Here is a 17,950-nt window from a genome sequence, read left to right as displayed (position 1 = left end):
AATACCATATATTTAAGAACTGGTTCTTTTCTACTAAGCAGTTAACCAAATATTACTTTGAGATAAAATGCATTTATTTTTCCACAGAATATGATTTAAATTATTGCATGATTAATATAGAACGTATTAATGAACTTGGAAAAAATGGCCTTTTTTCCTTTATACTTAAAATAGTATTAAGAGTGAATACCAGAATTTTTTCTCATTTTTCTCCTACGTATTACCAAATCTAGCAGGTTAGTCATTCAAATAATACAAATTTCAGTACATTTCTGTATTGTCTTTGTCAACATATGTTTTAAATTTCACCTCAATATATTTAACTTTTTTATAATAGCCAATTTTAATGTTTTTTTGTACAACGGTGCTGATGACAATGCCTACTTCAATACCAAAGCTATTTTGATACCTCGAGCTGATCAAACAGGCACCTACCTCTCTGTGCATTCGTATTTGCCAGTCATGCCATCGGTACACACACACTCGTACTTGCACCCATCTTGCCATTTCTGTCCCTGGGTGTACATCTTGCCGTTGTAGACGCAAACATCTAGGAAATTGGAGGACATATTGATAAGTTAAAATTTCAGAAGGAATCTCTCACTATCCACAACACAACTAAGGTCCAATGATATTATGAACATAATTTAAGTTGTAGGTAACTGATGTTTGGTCCCAATGAATATTAGTTACTTGTTATGAGCACTCTCCACTTTTATCAAGTGAGTTTTAGTCACAAAGGCATTCATATAACAAACTGAAAGATGGCATGTTCCATTTCCAAGTCTTGAAAGTCTTAACTATAAGGACGTAGGAACGTAGTTTTTCGATGTTTACTTCTTGTAACCAAGTGCTCGTATTTCAAATTTAACAGCAATGAAATACACTCACTCTTTGGTGGGTTTGTGAAGCCACCGACTCCAGGTACGATTGTTGGTGGGGTACCAGATCCGGACACAACACCGGGTACACCGGTTACTGTAAATGGCTGATCGGTTGGGACGGTCTGGCCGGGGCCTGGTACTGGAATGCACTGGGGCACTTCGCAGCATGTCGGGTCCTTCGGGTCGGGCACCAGAGTGCAACCAGTTGGAACAGATGGGTATTTGGCACACCTTAATTTGGTAAATATTTTAGTAATGTATGTATTTTAATATAAATGTGTAATAAATATATATGTGATGATTATTAATTATTGATCACTCTAAATCAAGCAATTTTATCAAATTCATTTTTGGATTGACAATACAAAATCAACAATATCTACATCTAATTGTTGTATTTCCAGAACAAAAAATGACAAACTCTACTAAAATTTGTCTAAAAATACTGCTATGACATAATGTACCTGTCGTAACATCTGTAGAATCCGGTCATGCCATCTTCACAGACGCACTGCTGGGCACAGCCGTCGTACCAGCTCTGTCCGGCAACGTAGTGTACCCCGTTCATCACGCATCCCTCTGTTGATGACCAGAATATCAGATTGTTCAAAAACACCATGAAGTAAACGCCAATGCTTGTTTGTTTGTTTTTAAAATGAACAAGAAAATAACTCCACAGTTATTACGGTAATAGTAATGGGCGAGTAATGCTTTGGGAACATGTCTACCAAACTGCAATTGAATATATTTAATGCATTTTGAGTGCCAAGATATACATTGACACAATAACACTCAAGACAGCAATGCTATAATAGCCAGATATTTTCTTAAAAAAAACACTAGCTTACGATGATGGCTAAAAACTGTTTAAACTAAATAATTAAGATTCTACATACTGTCAGAGTTTTTTTTTTAAAAAAGGCGTCATCCAAACTAAGATGAATACACAACACTTTCATTTATTACCCAATTTATTTAAGTTGCTAAATTGTTCTAGTAGTCTACTTATTGAAAGTACATATATTTATATCGAGGGGTGTGCGCAAAACTGTTTTTAGTCTTTATATTAATTCGAAAACACTACAATCGTGCAGGCACCCTTGGATATAATGTTTTTCGGTTCTTTACCTTTAGGCTGTGGTGTTGGAGGTGGGTTTGTACCAGAGGTGGATCCGGGAACGCCAACGACTGTCATGGTGGGTGTTGGGTTGGTTTTTGGCCCTGGGGTCGGTGTTGGCGCTGGTGTCACGCAGACTGGTACCTTACAGCACTGGTCATTGGGATCGACAACAAGTCGACAGTAGGTTGGAATGTTCATGAAGAGCGGGCATCTAAAGGTAACAATTAGCAATTAATCTTAATATGTATGTGTAACATTCAGTTCTCAAATATAATTTTCATAACCATCAAGTGCAAAACCAAAGCAACGCAGAAGAAACGTCAATACTATTTCAAGTCAAGTAATTTTGGAGGCACAATTTTATAGATCCAGAGTTAAGGGCCTTGCTATGTGTTTAACGTCTCTGGCAACGTTTCTACCGAATTTCATCTTGAAAGTTTGTAGCCATGGTTAAAGCTTTTGCACAACTAAACCTTCGTCAGTGACACCAGATCAATCCCAATCCATAGACTAATTATCTTGCACGTGAATTCCTAATAACTTCAATAACTTGTAATGAACGAACAAACTTGGCAATCTAGAAGCTTAGTAATAGCTCTATAATTAGCATTTGTGCGGAGTAATTTATACTTTTAACAGTTTATTAATAAGGTTAGTCTTATTTTTGGCACATCTGTACACTTTTTTTAATATTCTTTATTACAAAACAAGATTTTATAAACTAATTTCAAGTAAAAAAGGCCAGTAAGATTGAACCTAGTTTACCACCCTTAATATATTTTGGTGAATAGTTCCATACCTTTCCTTACACTGGTATCTACCAGTGTGGTCATCCAGACATTCACAGTCGTACTTGCAGCCATCTTGCCAGGTCTGTCCAGCATTGTAGACGACACCGTAGTGCACGCAACCAGCTTGATAATGGAGTAAAGACTTTTGATACTTTTGAAAGCTCATATGATGAAAATCCTCAATTTTGAATGCACATGTCAGTTATATGCAGTCGCCTATCCTTGTTCTTTTTATTTCATTTTTCTATTCTTATTCGTGTGTACCGTATTTTATAGTGTCAAAGCGATGACTAATATGGTCTCTTTTCCTGAATGAGACAGAATTGGGACACAGTTGGTCGTATTGTTTTATGGTATCTGTATATATATTTTTAAATAATTTCGTATTACATTGATTTTATAAATCACTTTATTTAAAGTGGCACTCTTATTCAAAATCAATACATATCCATGAATAACAAATATCAATTTTGACTGACAAACCTTTAACTACTTACTAAATAATGCATATATGGAAAATAATAACTTCTGATAACAAGATTTTAACCGTGAATTTTATAGCGGAAAGCGCTAAAATATTAAATGATTGGTGAATGCTAAAAGATTAACTGTGGTCACCTTAAGTCTCATAAGGTAAAAATACCGTGTTTTTTGCTCATTTCGTTCAAATTAATCTCAGTTTACTTCATAAGAACCATTATTTTTGACATGTATTCATCCTTTTTTTAATTTTAAAAACAATATTATAAATTGTGTTCAAACTTATTTGGGTGTAAGAGTGCATCTTTAAGCGTTAATTCCTGACTCAAACTTACTTCCATTTACTCCTACAGCCACACCCTGGAACTTTCCTGGAATTGCTGTCGGTACAGGGTAGGGGTTGGCGGTCGGTGCTGGGTAGTTCCATGGAGCATAAGTCTTGTAAGGTGCTTAAAGTTAGAGTAAATTAATTGTGAGTGAAAGATTATATATATTTCCATGCTAGAGAATAAGCAAATGTCTTGTGGGAAAACTCAAGCTCTAATTTTTTGTATTAACAAAAATGAATCGTGCTGTTGAAGTTTTTATTAGAATTCTATGTTTAACATTATTTTCATTTTTAAATATGCGTGCACTTTCATATTCCAGATCAAACTTGAAAACATAAGAGAGCGAGTATAACTTGTACCTGGTGTTGGCAGCTTGTTGGGGGCGTAAGTGTATCCCGGGGCAGGTGTGGGTGCCATGCCAGGTACCCATGTCGGGAACTTGCCAGGAGCGTAGGTCATTCCTGGGGCTGGTGTCGGAACTAAGTAAGGTGGGAATGTTAGGCCCGGAGCAGGTGTAGGGATCATTCCAGCGACCCATGTTGGGTACATTCCAGGGGCGTATGTATAGCCAGGTGCTGGGGTTGGAATTTTGTCCGGAGCGTATGTGAAACCTGGAGCAGGCGTTGGCACCATACCGGCAACATATGTTGGGTACATTCCTGGAGCATATGTAAGTCCTGGTGCTGGTGTTGGTATCTTGTTAGGAGCATACGTGAAACCTGGAGCGGGAGTGGGTACCATTCCTGGAACATATGTTGGATATTTGCCTGGAGCGTATGTCAGCCCTGGACCAGGTGTTGGAATCCTATTTGGTGCATACGTGAAACCAGGTGCTGGAGTTGGCACCATACCAGCAACGTATGTCGGGTACATTCCTGGAGCAAAAGTTAATCCTGGTGCTGGTGTTGGAATCTTGTTAGGAGCGTACGTAAAACCAGGTGCTGGTGTTGGAGCCATGCCCGGCACGTATGTTGGGAACATGCCTGGAGCGAAAGTGCCGCCTGGGTATGGTGTTGGAATCTTGTTAGGAGCGTAGGTAAAACCAGGTGCAGGCGTAGGTACCATTCCTGGGACGTATGTCGGGAACTTAAGGGGAGCATATGTGTATCCCGGTGCTGGGGTCGGAATCTTTCCAGGTGCATACGTAACTCCTGGGGCTGGTGTTGGGACCATCCCTGGAACCCATGTTGGGAAATATCCTGGTGCATAGGTTAAACCTGGCGCTGGTGTTGGGACCATGTTAGGAGCAAACGTCATTCCTGGCATTGGTGTTGGTACCATTCCTGGAACCCATGTTGGGTAACGCCCGTTAGGTCCTGGTGTTGGCATCTTGTTTGGTGCAAAGGTGGATCCTGGAGCAGGTGTCGGAGCCATACCTGGAACCCACGTTGGGTATTGGAATGGAGCATAGGTTTTGCCTACAGCTGGGGTGATGCCTGGAACCAACCATGGTGCAAATGTAACACCTGGGGCTGGAGTCGGTACCATACCAGGAAGGTATGTAGGGAACATGTTAGGAGCATATGTTAGTCCTGGTCCCGGGGTCGGGATGATGTTGGGAGCATATGTCTTTCCTGGCGCGGGCGTTGGTACCTGACCCGGCACATATGGAGCATATGTCTGTCCTGGTGCAGGGGTTGGCTGTGGGCTTGGTGATGGGAAGAATCCAGGTGCATAAGTCACACCTGGAGCTGGTGTAGGCACAAGGTATGGTGGATATGTGGATCCTGGGGCAGGCGTTGGCACCATTCCTGGAACCCATGTTGGGAACTGGAGTGGAGCATATGTGCTGCCTGGTGCTGGAGTTGGGATCATGTTCGGGGCAAATGTCACACCGGGTGCTGGTGTTGGAACCATTCCTGGTACCCATGTTGGGAACTGTCCAGGTGTGTATGTGACTCCTGGAGCTGGCGTTGGTACCATGTTAGGAGCAAAGGTCATTCCTGGCATCGGTGTTGGTACCATTCCTGGAACCCATGTTGGGAACTTGCCTGGTGCGTATGTGCTGCCTGGAGCTGGTGTTGGGATCTTCCATGGAGCATAGGTGACTCCCGGAGCAGGTGTTGGCACCATTCCTGGGACGTAAGTTGGGTACTGACCTGGCTTGTATGTGCTACCTGGTGCTGGTGTTGGGATCATGTTCGGAGCATAGGTCTGACCTGGAGCTGGCGTTGGTACCATTCCTGGAACATAGGTTGGGAACTGTCCTGGTGCAAACGTTAATCCTGGACCAGGTGTGGGAATCTTGTTAGGAGCGTATGTCATTCCAGGTGCTGGTGTTGGCACCATGCCAGGAACATATGTTGGGAACATGCCTGGAGCGAAAGTGCCGCCAGGGTATGGTGTTGGGATTTTCCATGGAGCATAAGTAACTCCTGGAGCAGGTGTAGGCACCATGCCAGGAACGTACGTTGGGAACATGCCTGGAGCATAAGTGCTGCCTGGTGCTGGTGTCGGGATCATATTGGGTGCAAAGGTCTGACCTGGAGCTGGCGTAGGAACCATTCCTGGAACATAAGTTGGGAACTGTCCTGGTGCAAACGTTAATCCTGGACCAGGTGTGGGAATCTTGTTTGGTGCGTATGTCATACCAGGTGCTGGTGTTGGAACCATGCCAGGAACGTATGTTGGGAACATGCCTGGAGCATAAGTGCTGCCTGGGTGTGGTGTTGGGATCTTGTTTGGTGCGTAGGTCTGACCTGGTGCTGGTGTTGGTACCATTCCTGGGACATAGGTTGGGAATTGAAGAGGAGCATATGTTCTTCCTGGGCCAGGTGTTGGGATCATGTTCGGAGCATATGTAACACCTGGAGCTGGTGTTGGCACCATTCCTGGAACGTATGTTGGGAAATATCCTGGTGCATAGGTGCTTCCTGGGGCAGGTGTTGGTACCATGTTTTGAGCAAAGGTCATTCCTGGCATTGGTGTGGGTACCATTCCTGGAACCCATGTTGGGTAGCGTCCGTCAGGACCAGGTGTTGGAATCTTGTTTGGTGCAAAGGTCATTCCTGGTGCAGGTGTAGGAACCATTCCTGGAACCCATGTTGGGTATTGGAATGGAGCATAGGTTTTGCCTGGAGCTGGGGTGATGCCTGGAACCAACCAAGGTGCAAATGTTACACCTGGGGCTGGAGTTGGTACCATGCCTGGTAGGAATGTCGGGAACATGTTAGGGGCATATGTTGATCCTGGTGCTGGTGTAGGGATAATGTTTGGAGCATATGTCATTCCTGGTGCTGGAGTCGGTACTTGACCTGGAACATATGGCGCATACGTTTTTCCTGGTGCAGGGGTTGGCTGTGGACTTGGAGATGGGAAGTATCCAGGAGCGTAGGTCTGACCTGGCGCAGGTGTGGGTACCAAGTAGGGTGGGTATGTGAATCCTGGAGCTGGGGTTGGGGCCATTCCTGGAACCCATGTCGGGAACTGTCCTGGTGAATATGTGAAACCTGGAGCGGGGGTTGGAATCTTGTTTGGAGCAAATGTGACTCCTGGAGCTGGTGTAGGGACCATTCCTGGTACCCATGTTGGGAACTGGCCAGGAGAGTAGGTGAATCCAGGGGCCGGAGTTGGGATCTTGTTAGGAGCAAAGGTAACGCCAGGAGCTGGAGTTGGAATCATCCCTGGGAGCCATGTTGGGAACTTGCCTGGTGCGTAAGTGCTGCCTGGAGCTGGTGTAGGGATTTTCCATGGAGCATAAGTGACACCCGGTGCAGGTGTTGGTACCATTCCTGGGACGTAGGTTGGGAACTGAAGTGGTGAATATGTGCTACCTGGGGCAGGTGTTGGGATCATGTTTGGTGCATATGTTACACCTGGAGCCGGAGTTGGCACCATTCCTGGTACCCAAGTTGGGAACTGGCCGGGAGAGTAGGTGTATCCAGGGGCCGGAGTTGGAATCATGTTAGGAGCAAAGGTAATTCCAGGAGCTGGTGTTGGTACCATTCCTGGGACCCATGTTGGGAACTTGCCTGGTGCGTATGTGCTGCCTGGAGCTGGTGTTGGGATTTTCCATGGAGCATAAGTGACACCCGGTGCAGGTGTTGGTACCATTCCTGGGACGTAGGTTGGGAACTGAAGTGGTGAATATGTGCTTCCTGGAGCAGGTGTTGGAATCATGTTTGGTGCATATGTTACACCTGGAGCTGGAGTAGGTACCATTCCAGGAACCCATGTTGGGAACTGGCCTGGAGGATATGTGTATCCTGGACCAGGTGTGGGAATTTTGTTGGGTGCAAAGGTCATTCCTGGAGCTGGTGTTGGTACCATTCCTGGTACCCATGTTGGGAATTTTAGTGGAGCATAGGTTAAACCTGGGCCAGGTGTTGGGATCATGTTCGGAGCATATGTAACACCTGGAGCTGGTGTTGGCACCATTCCTGGAACGTATGTTGGGAATTGTCCTGGTTTATACGTGCTTCCTGGGGCAGGCGTTGGTACCATGTTAGGAGCAAATGTCATTCCTGGCATTGGTGTTGGTACCATACCTGGAACCCATGTTGGGTAACGTCCGTCAGGTCCAGGTGTTGGAATCTTGTTTGGTGCAAAGGTCATTCCTGGAGCAGGTGTTGGAACCATTCCTGGAACCCATGTTGGGTATTGGAATGGAGCATAGGTTTTGCCTGGAGCTGGGGTGATGCCTGGAACCAACCATGGAGCAAATGTTACACCTGGGGCTGGAGTGGGAACCATACCTGGGAGATATGTCGGGAACATGTTAGGAGCGTATGTTGATCCTGGTGCTGGTGTAGGGATCAAGTTGGGGGCGTATGTCATTCCTGGTGCTGGAGTCGGCACTTGGCCTGGAACATATGGAGCGTACGTTTTTCCTGGTGCAGGGGTTGGCTGAGGGCTTGGAGATGGGAAGTATCCAGGGGCGAAGGTCTGACCTGGAGCAGGTGTGGGCATCAAGTAGGGTGGGTATGTGAATCCTGGAGCTGGGGTCGGGGCCATGCCTGGAACCCATGTCGGGAACTGTCCTGGTGAATATGTGAAACCCGGAGCGGGGGTTGGAATCTTGTTAGGTGCAAAGGTAAATCCTGGAGCAGGGGTTGGAACCATGCCTGGTACCCAAGTTGGAAAATATCCTGGTTTGTATGTGCTGCCTGGAGCTGGTGTTGGAATCTTGTTAGGGGCATATGTCATACCAGGTGCTGGAGTCGGTACCATTCCGGGAACGTATGTTGGGTACATGCCTGGAGCAAAAGTGCTTCCTACAGCTGGTGTCGGTATTTTCCATGGAGCATATGTCATGCCTGGGGCTGGTGTAGGAACCATTCCTGGTACATAAGTTGGGTATTTCAACGGAGCATAAGTACCTCCTGGGTATGGCGTTGGGATCTTGTTTGGTGCATATGTAAAACCTGGAGCTGGTGTTGGCACCATTCCTGGGACGTATGTTGGGAACTGTCCTGGTTTGTACGTGCTTCCTGGGGCAGGTGTCGGTATCATGTTAGGAGCAAAGGTCATCCCTGGCATTGGAGTGGGTACCATTCCTGGAATCCATTCTGGGTATAGTCCATTAGGTCCTGGTGTTGGAATTTTGTTAGGAGCGAAGGTCATGCCTGGAGCCGGGGTAGGTACCATTCCTGGCACCCAAGTTGGGTACAAGCCTGGAGCGTAGGTTCTATCTGGACCAGGAGTTGGGATCTTGTTGGGTGCAAATGTAAAACCTGGTGCCGGTGTTGGAACCATGCCTGGGACCCATGTAGGGAATTTGCCTGGAGCGTAGGTGCTGCCAGGGGCTGGGGTTGGCACCATGTTAGGGGCATAAGTGAAACCTGGGGCAGGCGTGGGTACCATGCCTGGGAACCATGGGGCGGGTGTGGTCGGGGTGGGGCAGTACGGCATTTTGCAGCAAGCATCCCTGGGGTCAGTTACAAGAGTGCATCCCTCAGGTGCATCATACTTGTTGCATCTGCAAAACAATTGGTACAAAAATAAAAGTAAGACAAAAATAAAATAAGAATGGCTTCTTGAGGAAACTTGTATAGAAGTTTTATTTTTAAATCTAAGAAGCAAATCAAACTTCATGCGTTAAGTTAATCCTAGATATTCAAGTATGATAGAGCTGCTTTATTATGAATGTGTTAAATAAGTTCAACAAATATAAAGAAACAAAAAAAAACCTGAAAAAAGTTGCTAAAATATTTTGAAGAAACATGTTCATAAAGACTAAATCTTTATCTTATTGGTCAATTTTTAGATTCATTATGGATCCCTATTATATTCACACCAACAAACTTTTTCTAGTTTAGATTTGTCTCGGCGTCAGAATACGTGAGTAATATGATGCACGTTCACATAATTTTCAGGTGATCTTCTGCCTAAGACTATACTAAGTTTCGTAATCAGTCTAAGACTTATTCTGTACCTGTCTCTGCATCTGTATACGTTGGTCATCTGGTCCTCACAGACACACTGCAGATCACAACCATCATTCCACGTCTCCCCTTGTTTGAACAGCACGCCGTTATACATACAGCCGATTGCTTAAAATAAAAAAAATACTAGTATTTAGTCCTTCAGTAATGGCAAAAGGTTATAAATATGCATAATGGGTCGGGAATATTGCAGACGCTTGACCCATTTATTTGGTAAATGTATACTAATAATCTTTTTACCAGCTTAATGTTAGCGATTATATTTTGTCTACAGACCCAGCCTTTATTCATCTGATTGTTGATTCACCAAAATGATTTAAGGCAGATTTGAAAAGAACTGCAATCACATAAGAGAAAATATACTTTTGAACGGTCATAGTTAATTCTGAAATCCGGTCTGAAACAAGTGATATTCAAATGATTTGTGACGTTTGAAATTTGACACCATGACGTCATAATTGTTAAAATCCGGGAAGATTACGTATTGTGGAAAACTATAAACAGAAATGCTATCATGCATGCATTAAGAAGACAAATGTCTCCTTAAACATGAGTATAAATTATCGAACACTGTACACGAGCACCTGTGTCTCATATTAACATATTAACATTGTCACTATTTCATGACTTTTGTTACATGTTGGTAATGCAAATAAATATATATTAATATATTATAAGTTTCATCGTATTTTAAGGTTACAAATAGAAACATGATTTATTGGGATAGTCCTTGTATTTGTAATGCCTTGGTCCATTCAACTTTCGTGTGTTGACTGGCTAGTCCTAGTAATGCCATGTGGCTTTCAGTGGTGCGTTATATTTCTTAAATTAAACTCACTCTTGGGGGCGGGTGTAGGGGCTAGAGTTAAGCCTGGAGCAGGTGTTGGTCCAGGGGTTGGGACGACAGCGGCAGGGCAGTAGGCCTTCTTGCAGCAGGGGTTATAAGGGTCGGTGATTAGTCGGCAACCAGCAGGAAGGTCGTCATACTTGGAGCAACTGGCGAGAAAATATGAAACCACTTATTGAAGTAATTCTGATGTATCGTCTTCAAGACAATACACTGTTACATGTACATAATTATATTTTGTTATCATGCAAATGCTTGCAAAAAAATGAATACAGTCAAACCTAGTTTGCTCGAACTCTCAGAGACCGGCGAACATTCGGAACTCCTCGGCCATTGTTTTTCAAAAACAACCTCGGATGTATGCCGGTAGTCAGTTGAAGTAGTTCGTATTTTTTTTTTTAATTATATCGTTAATTAAATTTAGTGTTTTAGAGTTGTGTTAATTGATCTAAGTTTAAATTGATTACCAGTGAAGTGTATTATTGCAAACATTATTAAGATTTTCAAGAGTAAAGACATAAAGTTTAACTGCTAAATAAAATTACTACGCGATCTACTTGCAGCGGACTTAAAAGTACCTCTTTTTGAGTATGTAAACCGTCCAAATACATCCGAGGTTGTTTTTGAAAAAATGGCCGAGGCGCTCCGAATGACCGGCAAAAATACCACGAGCCGCGGGATATTCAAGCCAAGTGATAAGTCTTACATTTAGTAGAAAAATTGATCCTTTACATCCAGTTCGAGCCAACGAGGAAATCGAGCCAAAGGAGTTTGAACCAAGAGGGAGCGACTGTACTTTATATACAATATAATCTACACAAGTACTTAAGTATTTATGAGTCTTAAAAACATTTCCATACTTACATTTCGGTACACCTGTAGTGGCCGGTCATATCGTCCACACATTCACAGTTGTAATCACACCCGTCCTGCCATTTCTGGCCCTGGGTGTACATGTTACCCTTGTATATACACATTTTGGCTGCAAAGGAAAAGAAGTTTGATTGTAATGATTTAATTTTGTAAAACTTTCTATATTTTTTCCATTTATATACTGGTAAAATATTTTACAAATTTAAGAAATAATGATTAGATTCATTGACTTTCTTTAAGAAAACACAAAGACAGCCGCAGAAAATGTTGTTGTTTTTATTGATTGTTTAATTTCAAAAAAGAAAACATAATTCATAATAAGTTTGTTCTTTTTTTGGTAACGTCAAAGGTCATAATTAATTTTATAAAGGTAATTGAGGTGAAAGGGTAACAACATTTCTTCGGAATGACACAAGTATGTTAAACAAGAAAAACTAACGTCCTGGTGTGGTTGATGGTGGAACGTAACCAGGCGATGGTGCGAGGGTCGGAGGTGGGGTCGGTGTGGCAACGCCTCCGTCAATCACGCCCGGGGGTGGGGTAGGCGGAGTTAGGTAACCAGACGTCTGATTTTTTGTGTTGACAAATTCACATTTCGGTTCCTTGCAGCAAAGTGGGTCGCTGGAGCTTGGAACCAGGCGACATTCCTTTGGTAGTGCTGCGTAGTGGGGACATCTGACATAATAATAATGACATTATTTATACTTCCAATGTTCTGAGATTTACTAATTTTGGAGCAAGTTTTACTAAAAAAAGAAAGAGATTAATGGCTCACCAACACAGCTGAACGATTTTTAGTGAACAGATTACACTTCCGAGGTTTGCAAATTTTGGAGCAAGTTTTGCTAAAAAAAAAGATATTAATGGCTCACCAACACAGATGAACAATTTTTAGTGAACAGCTTATACTTAACTTTTATTCACAGAAGTAAAATTTAACAAAGGAAATTTTAACAAAAAAACCCAAATTTTAGATGTAACTCTTAATAGACACAATTGAACTTCAGTCTTATTTATGACAATAATACAATTGATATCGTTGAGTACAATCTTATTTACTGATGTAACACATGCATCTTTTGCAGTGTTTTGCATAGTTATCCATTTCGAAATTTATTTGGATTGTCTATCGCATTCCAGTTAATTTAAGAAGTAATCATATGAGTTTCATATGGTAAATATAAATAAACGCTATAAATTGGGAAAACAATACGCGCTATTTTTTAACGGTATATTCAGCTGTGACAGCAACAAAATCTTCTCTTCATAATTTGAAATGAGTTATTATCCGCCTCATGATAAACAACAGTAACAATTCTAGACTTGTTTTGGGGAAATAAAGAATTTGCCGGTTTTGGGACCATCTGGTGACTATCCCCTAAAAAGCGTCTAAAAGGTGTACCTCTCGTTGCAAGTGTATGTTCCCTCCATAGAGTTCTCACAGACGCACACGTAGTCACAGGCATCGTACCACTGCTGGCCCTGCGTGTAGTAGTTACCCTTGTACACACACACATCTGAATGGTGAAAAGTTTAAAATCAAACCCCTTAAACTTGTGATGTATTATGTCAATAAATCTGTATGGTGAAGAGTTACAAATACAATCTCAAATTCGTGATGTATTATGTCAATAAATCTGTATGGTGAAGAGTTACTAATACAACCTCAAACTTGTGATGTATTATGTCAATAAATCTGTATGGTGAAGAGTAACTAATACAACCTCAAACTTGTGATGTATTATGTCAATATATCTGTATGGTGAAGAGTTACTAATACAACCTCAAACTTGTGATGTATTATGTCAATAAATCTAAATGGTGGAGAGTTACTAATACAACCTCAAGCTTGTGATGTATTATGTCAATAAATCTGAATGGTGAATAGTTACTAATACAACCTCAAACTTGTGATGTATTATGTCAACCAATCTGTAAATTTACACCCATACTGAGCTTTCTGAACGAAGCGCATACTGTTAACTTTATTCATGTACACAAATCATTAACATTCCTCGAAAAAAGAGGAAAAAGGTTATTAAATTCTCCTTAATGTTCACACAAACTCACTTGGTTGGGGTGTAGTGGGATTGGGGTTAGGGGCTGGTGTGTAGAGAGGGGCAGGCGTCGGGTTTCCGCACTCGGGAACCTGGCAGCACGGGTTGGTTGGGTCACGTGCAAGACGGCAGTTGGACGGCAGCTCAACATACTTCTGGCATCTGTGATGATTAAAGGTATGAATTAATTTTTTTTTACATATTTAAATCAATGAAAACTAAAGTCAAACCTAACCCATTTCTATCTTCTACAGAAAAGCAAGAAGGGAGACTCAGAAAAAAACTTTTTTGTGAGGGTTATTTCTCAATCCGATAGAATTTATATTGTTTTTAGCATTGCTCCCTTTCACTTATTATATTTGAATTCACTATTTCTTTTTTTCTTTTTCTTTTTTTATTTATAAGATGATAACTGCCTACAAAAATATATTAAACATTTGAAAAGCTTAGCTTCATAACATTTTTTTCAAACAATTCAGTTAGTGTTCTTAAGCTTAACAAGATATGCGTTTGTATGTTAGAGTCCATTTAATTTGATATTTGTTTGAAAAATGGTATCCTTTTATCTGCAACAAGACAATTAATTATACCATTACACATTTCTATGTAACAAGATTAGCTTTTCAAGTCTGGGGATGGTGTTATTATGTTTCTTTGTTTATGATGAATGACATTCCATTGTATTTATCAAGATTTAAAGACATCGCTCACTTTTTATAGCACGTGAATGTAACGAGACCTACTTTTCAAGACACTTGTAACTTCCGGTCATGGCGTTGTCACATGTGCAAGTGTATTCACATCCATCGTCCCATTTCTGGCCCTGGGCATACTGTACTCCCTTGTATATGCAGTAGTCTGTTATGGAACAAATAAATAAAGAAAAATGGAAACAGTTATCATAAGATAGGAGGCAAAATCCGGACAGCGGTTACTTCCCTTGATCTTAAGTTATCACTGTGATCAAAACCATGTGATAATGAACAAAATCATGTGAAAATGTACAGAATCGAGTGATAACGAACAAAATCATGTGATAATGATCAAAATCATGTGATGTCATTCAAGTTAAAAGGTTTCTCTCTTTTGAAAAAAAGAGTATTTTTTTCACTTATAAATTATTAAAATACTGCAGAAATATGTTTATTTAATATATAAAAACAAACACTTATATGGCTCAAATTCAGATAATTGATGGACATATATCACAAAATGATTGTTTTAATAAAAGGTCGCAGTGATGCTGTTTACAACATTGTTATCTTTAATAAATTGTTGAGCAATCGACCCAATTACTACGTTTCGAAACCTCTGAAGCACTTATAAATAATATTCTCAAATTTACATGGCATAAATTGTATTCTTTCTTTTTTAAATCTCAAATATGATGTCTTTCAATTCAGAACTTACTCAGAGGGGCAGGTGTCTCGCCCGTCTTGGGGGTGGGGACATTGGCAGATCCAGTCACCTCGCCAGGTGGGGCAGTTGGCACATTGTAGGGTGTGGTTGATTGTCCTGGGACGGGAGCAGGGGTGCTTCCGGGCTCCGGGGAGCAGACTGGAACAAGGCAGCATGAGTCTGAGGGATCCGTCACCATCCTGCAGGTGGCTGGGGCGTTGTCGTAAGAAGCGCATCTAGTTTGTAAGGTAAATACAGGTTAGCTTTCATAAGTTCATAACTGTTTATCCAATCTATCTAAGGTCATTGTGATATAACCAGTTTCTGATTATTCAGTATCTAAAAAGATATTAGCATCTTGAAAGTATTTGTTCACATGCTTACTTTATTTTAAGGTAAACCAATTCAAGCTTATCATAAAGTTGTTTTCAAAACCTTGTGACTCAAAAGAAAGGTGTTTTACATTGTAGCCAAAGAAAATGTTGATTGGTTATTAGTTAAGTTGTCCTTAGGCAACCCATGGTCGATTCCCGGCCTGGGCGCATGTAAGTTTGGTTAGTGGTCACCAAGCCGGACAAGTGGGTTTCCACCGGGTACTCCGGTGTCCCCCACAGCACAAGTCCACACGCACGCGTAATATCATGCCAATGGCAGTGATCAGTATAATGTTGAAATAAAAGGTTTCATAACGTTGTAAAATATACAAGTTTTTACTAAAAATTTATTTAATATAACCCACCTTTCGTTACACGTGTACAGTCCGAGGTCAGAGTTATCACAGCGACACTTGTAGTCGCATCCATCTTCCCAGGTCTCGCCTTGATTGTAGGTGACTCCCTTGTACAGGCAGAACTCTGTAGTGTAAAAACAGACATTATGCCTCACTATAGAATATATAGTAAAAACGGCAGGGCATTTTTTTCGACTATCACCCTGCACTATCATCCTCTGCCGCACTGTTGCCCTCAGACGTCATGAAATAGACAATACTCTACAAAAACGCCGCCATGTTTGATTTATATGTATGTGAAAATTATTATTTCTAAAACTGGCATTGCGACCTTTAAAGGCACTAATTATAATAAATCACTTCTATAGAACGTATGAAATTGGCAATACGCTACACATACGGGATTTACTAATAGTATTTTACTTAAAGTCTGTATCACCTGAGCGCTTTGTTTACCAGCCGACAATTTTTCGGTATAATAAAATGAATATCAACAAAGTGGTAGGATTACAAAAAACGATAATAATAATGTGTGAAATTGGTTTGCAAAAAACAAACCGATAATTTTATATATTTATATTTAACTGTCTACTTGTAAAGCGTGGTTACTTGCAAACGAATGAAAATAATATTTTATCCGAAAGACTCGTTTTAACTAATGACATAACATTCACATGTTTCATGTCTCGTTAGACTTTACATAAGGGCTTACTGATTGGTGCTCCTGTTGTTGGTGCAGCAGTCTGGCCTGGAGGAGGGGGCGTGGCGGGTCGGGTGGTTCCTGTGGGGGGCGTGGCAGTACCCCTCATTGTGGAGGTCTCAGGTGGGAAATTACAGCGGGGCTTCTTACAGCACGGGTTTGCAAAGTCGGTCACCAGCACGCAGTATTCGGGAATATTTGTGTAGCGTGGGCAGCTGTCAAGAATATGGGGATAAATAATTGTACATTTTATAGAACATGAGGAAATTTAATTTTGTGTTTTATAGAACATGGGAATAAATAATTTTGAATTATATAGAAGATGGGAGAAATAAATATTGTTCAATTTATAGAACATGGGATAAATAAGTGTGTATTTTATAAAACATGGGGATACATAATTGTGTATTTTATAGAACATGGGAATAAATAATTTTGAATTATATAGAAGATGGGAGAAATAAATATTGTTCAATTTATAGAACATGGGATAAATAAGTGTGTATTTTATAAAACATGGGGATACATAATTGTGTATTTTATAGAACATTGGGTCAAATAATTGTGTAGTTGTATTAAAGTATGAAAAAAGATTTCAAAGTGGTTGATAAATAACACAAATGTTGATATTTTTTAAGAATATATTGCCCAACTAAAATGATTCAGACAAAAAGGTGTGCTTTATCAATAGAAATGCAACAGGTTATGATAGCAATGACCCTTAAAATAAAAAAGATTCTAATAAGAAAACAATTAAATATTTCGCCTCCTGAAAGTCTCCTTTCTTCTATAAAATAAATGTTGATTTTCAAGGGGAAACAACCCTGTATTTTATACTGCAATCTGGATGGGGTTTTTTTTCGAAATGGCCGAAATATTATACCCATTAACATGTTGACGTAGTAAAGAACATGTTGGATTAGTAATGATTAAATCAGAATGCTGAATTGAAAGTGTGAAGCCGCCGCCTGAAAGAAACGGACGAAACGATGGACAAAATGATCCTTACATTTCCGCTACAGAGGCAACAAATTAAAACCGAAAAGTATATTCAAATTAGCTTACTTCTCAGTACATCTGTAGAGTCCAGACTCAGAGTCCGAACACACGCAGCTGAGATCACAGCCATCTTGCCAAGCCTGTCCCTGGCTGTAATGTACTCCCTTGTACTCGCAGTATCCTGAACACAAAGAACGGACAGTTCAATCAGACCATGTACTATCAAGTTCAGAAAGGAAGCGTCATTTTCTGTTTTCTGTTATGCCCTGATGATGCCAGCATGGCCGAAACGTTTGCAGAATAATAAAGTTAACCATTTCGCAGAATTATTTTCTAATTATATTTTACATGTACTTTCG

General features: G+C 41.0%; 1 protein-coding gene across 2 annotated transcripts in view; it reads right to left on the bottom strand.

Moving 5' to 3' along the window:
* LOC128242861 (uncharacterized) overlaps positions 1–17,950 on the bottom strand; it is a 64,609-nt gene that overhangs the window by 28,871 nt on the left and 17,788 nt on the right. For both annotated transcript variants that reach the window (XM_052960246.1, XM_052960248.1), the window contains 18 exons: positions 17,658–17,772; positions 16,605–16,807; positions 15,902–16,016; positions 15,175–15,398; positions 14,508–14,622; positions 13,778–13,926; positions 13,110–13,224; positions 12,147–12,382; positions 11,699–11,816; positions 10,826–10,983; positions 9,978–10,095; positions 3,964–9,521; positions 3,611–3,724; positions 2,804–2,918; positions 2,013–2,215; positions 1,349–1,463; positions 892–1,115; positions 436–550 (listed from right to left, as the gene is read on the bottom strand). In XM_052960246.1, the coding sequence (XP_052816206.1) occupies positions 436–550; positions 892–1,115; positions 1,349–1,463; positions 2,013–2,215; positions 2,804–2,918; positions 3,611–3,724; positions 3,964–9,521; positions 9,978–10,095; positions 10,826–10,983; positions 11,699–11,816; positions 12,147–12,382; positions 13,110–13,224; positions 13,778–13,926; positions 14,508–14,622; positions 15,175–15,398; positions 15,902–16,016; positions 16,605–16,807; positions 17,658–17,772 (8,110 nt within the window). The remainder of the gene's footprint in view (positions 1–435; positions 551–891; positions 1,116–1,348; positions 1,464–2,012; positions 2,216–2,803; positions 2,919–3,610; positions 3,725–3,963; positions 9,522–9,977; positions 10,096–10,825; positions 10,984–11,698; positions 11,817–12,146; positions 12,383–13,109; positions 13,225–13,777; positions 13,927–14,507; positions 14,623–15,174; positions 15,399–15,901; positions 16,017–16,604; positions 16,808–17,657; positions 17,773–17,950) is intronic.

Source organism: Mya arenaria, chromosome 8 (assembly GCF_026914265.1).
Source record: "Mya arenaria isolate MELC-2E11 chromosome 8, ASM2691426v1".
In the NCBI taxonomy this organism is placed as follows: Eukaryota; Metazoa; Mollusca; class Bivalvia; order Myida; family Myidae; genus Mya; species Mya arenaria.
The sequence above is the reverse complement of the archived record's forward strand: the minus strand, read 5'-3'. Positions and strand labels throughout refer to the sequence as shown.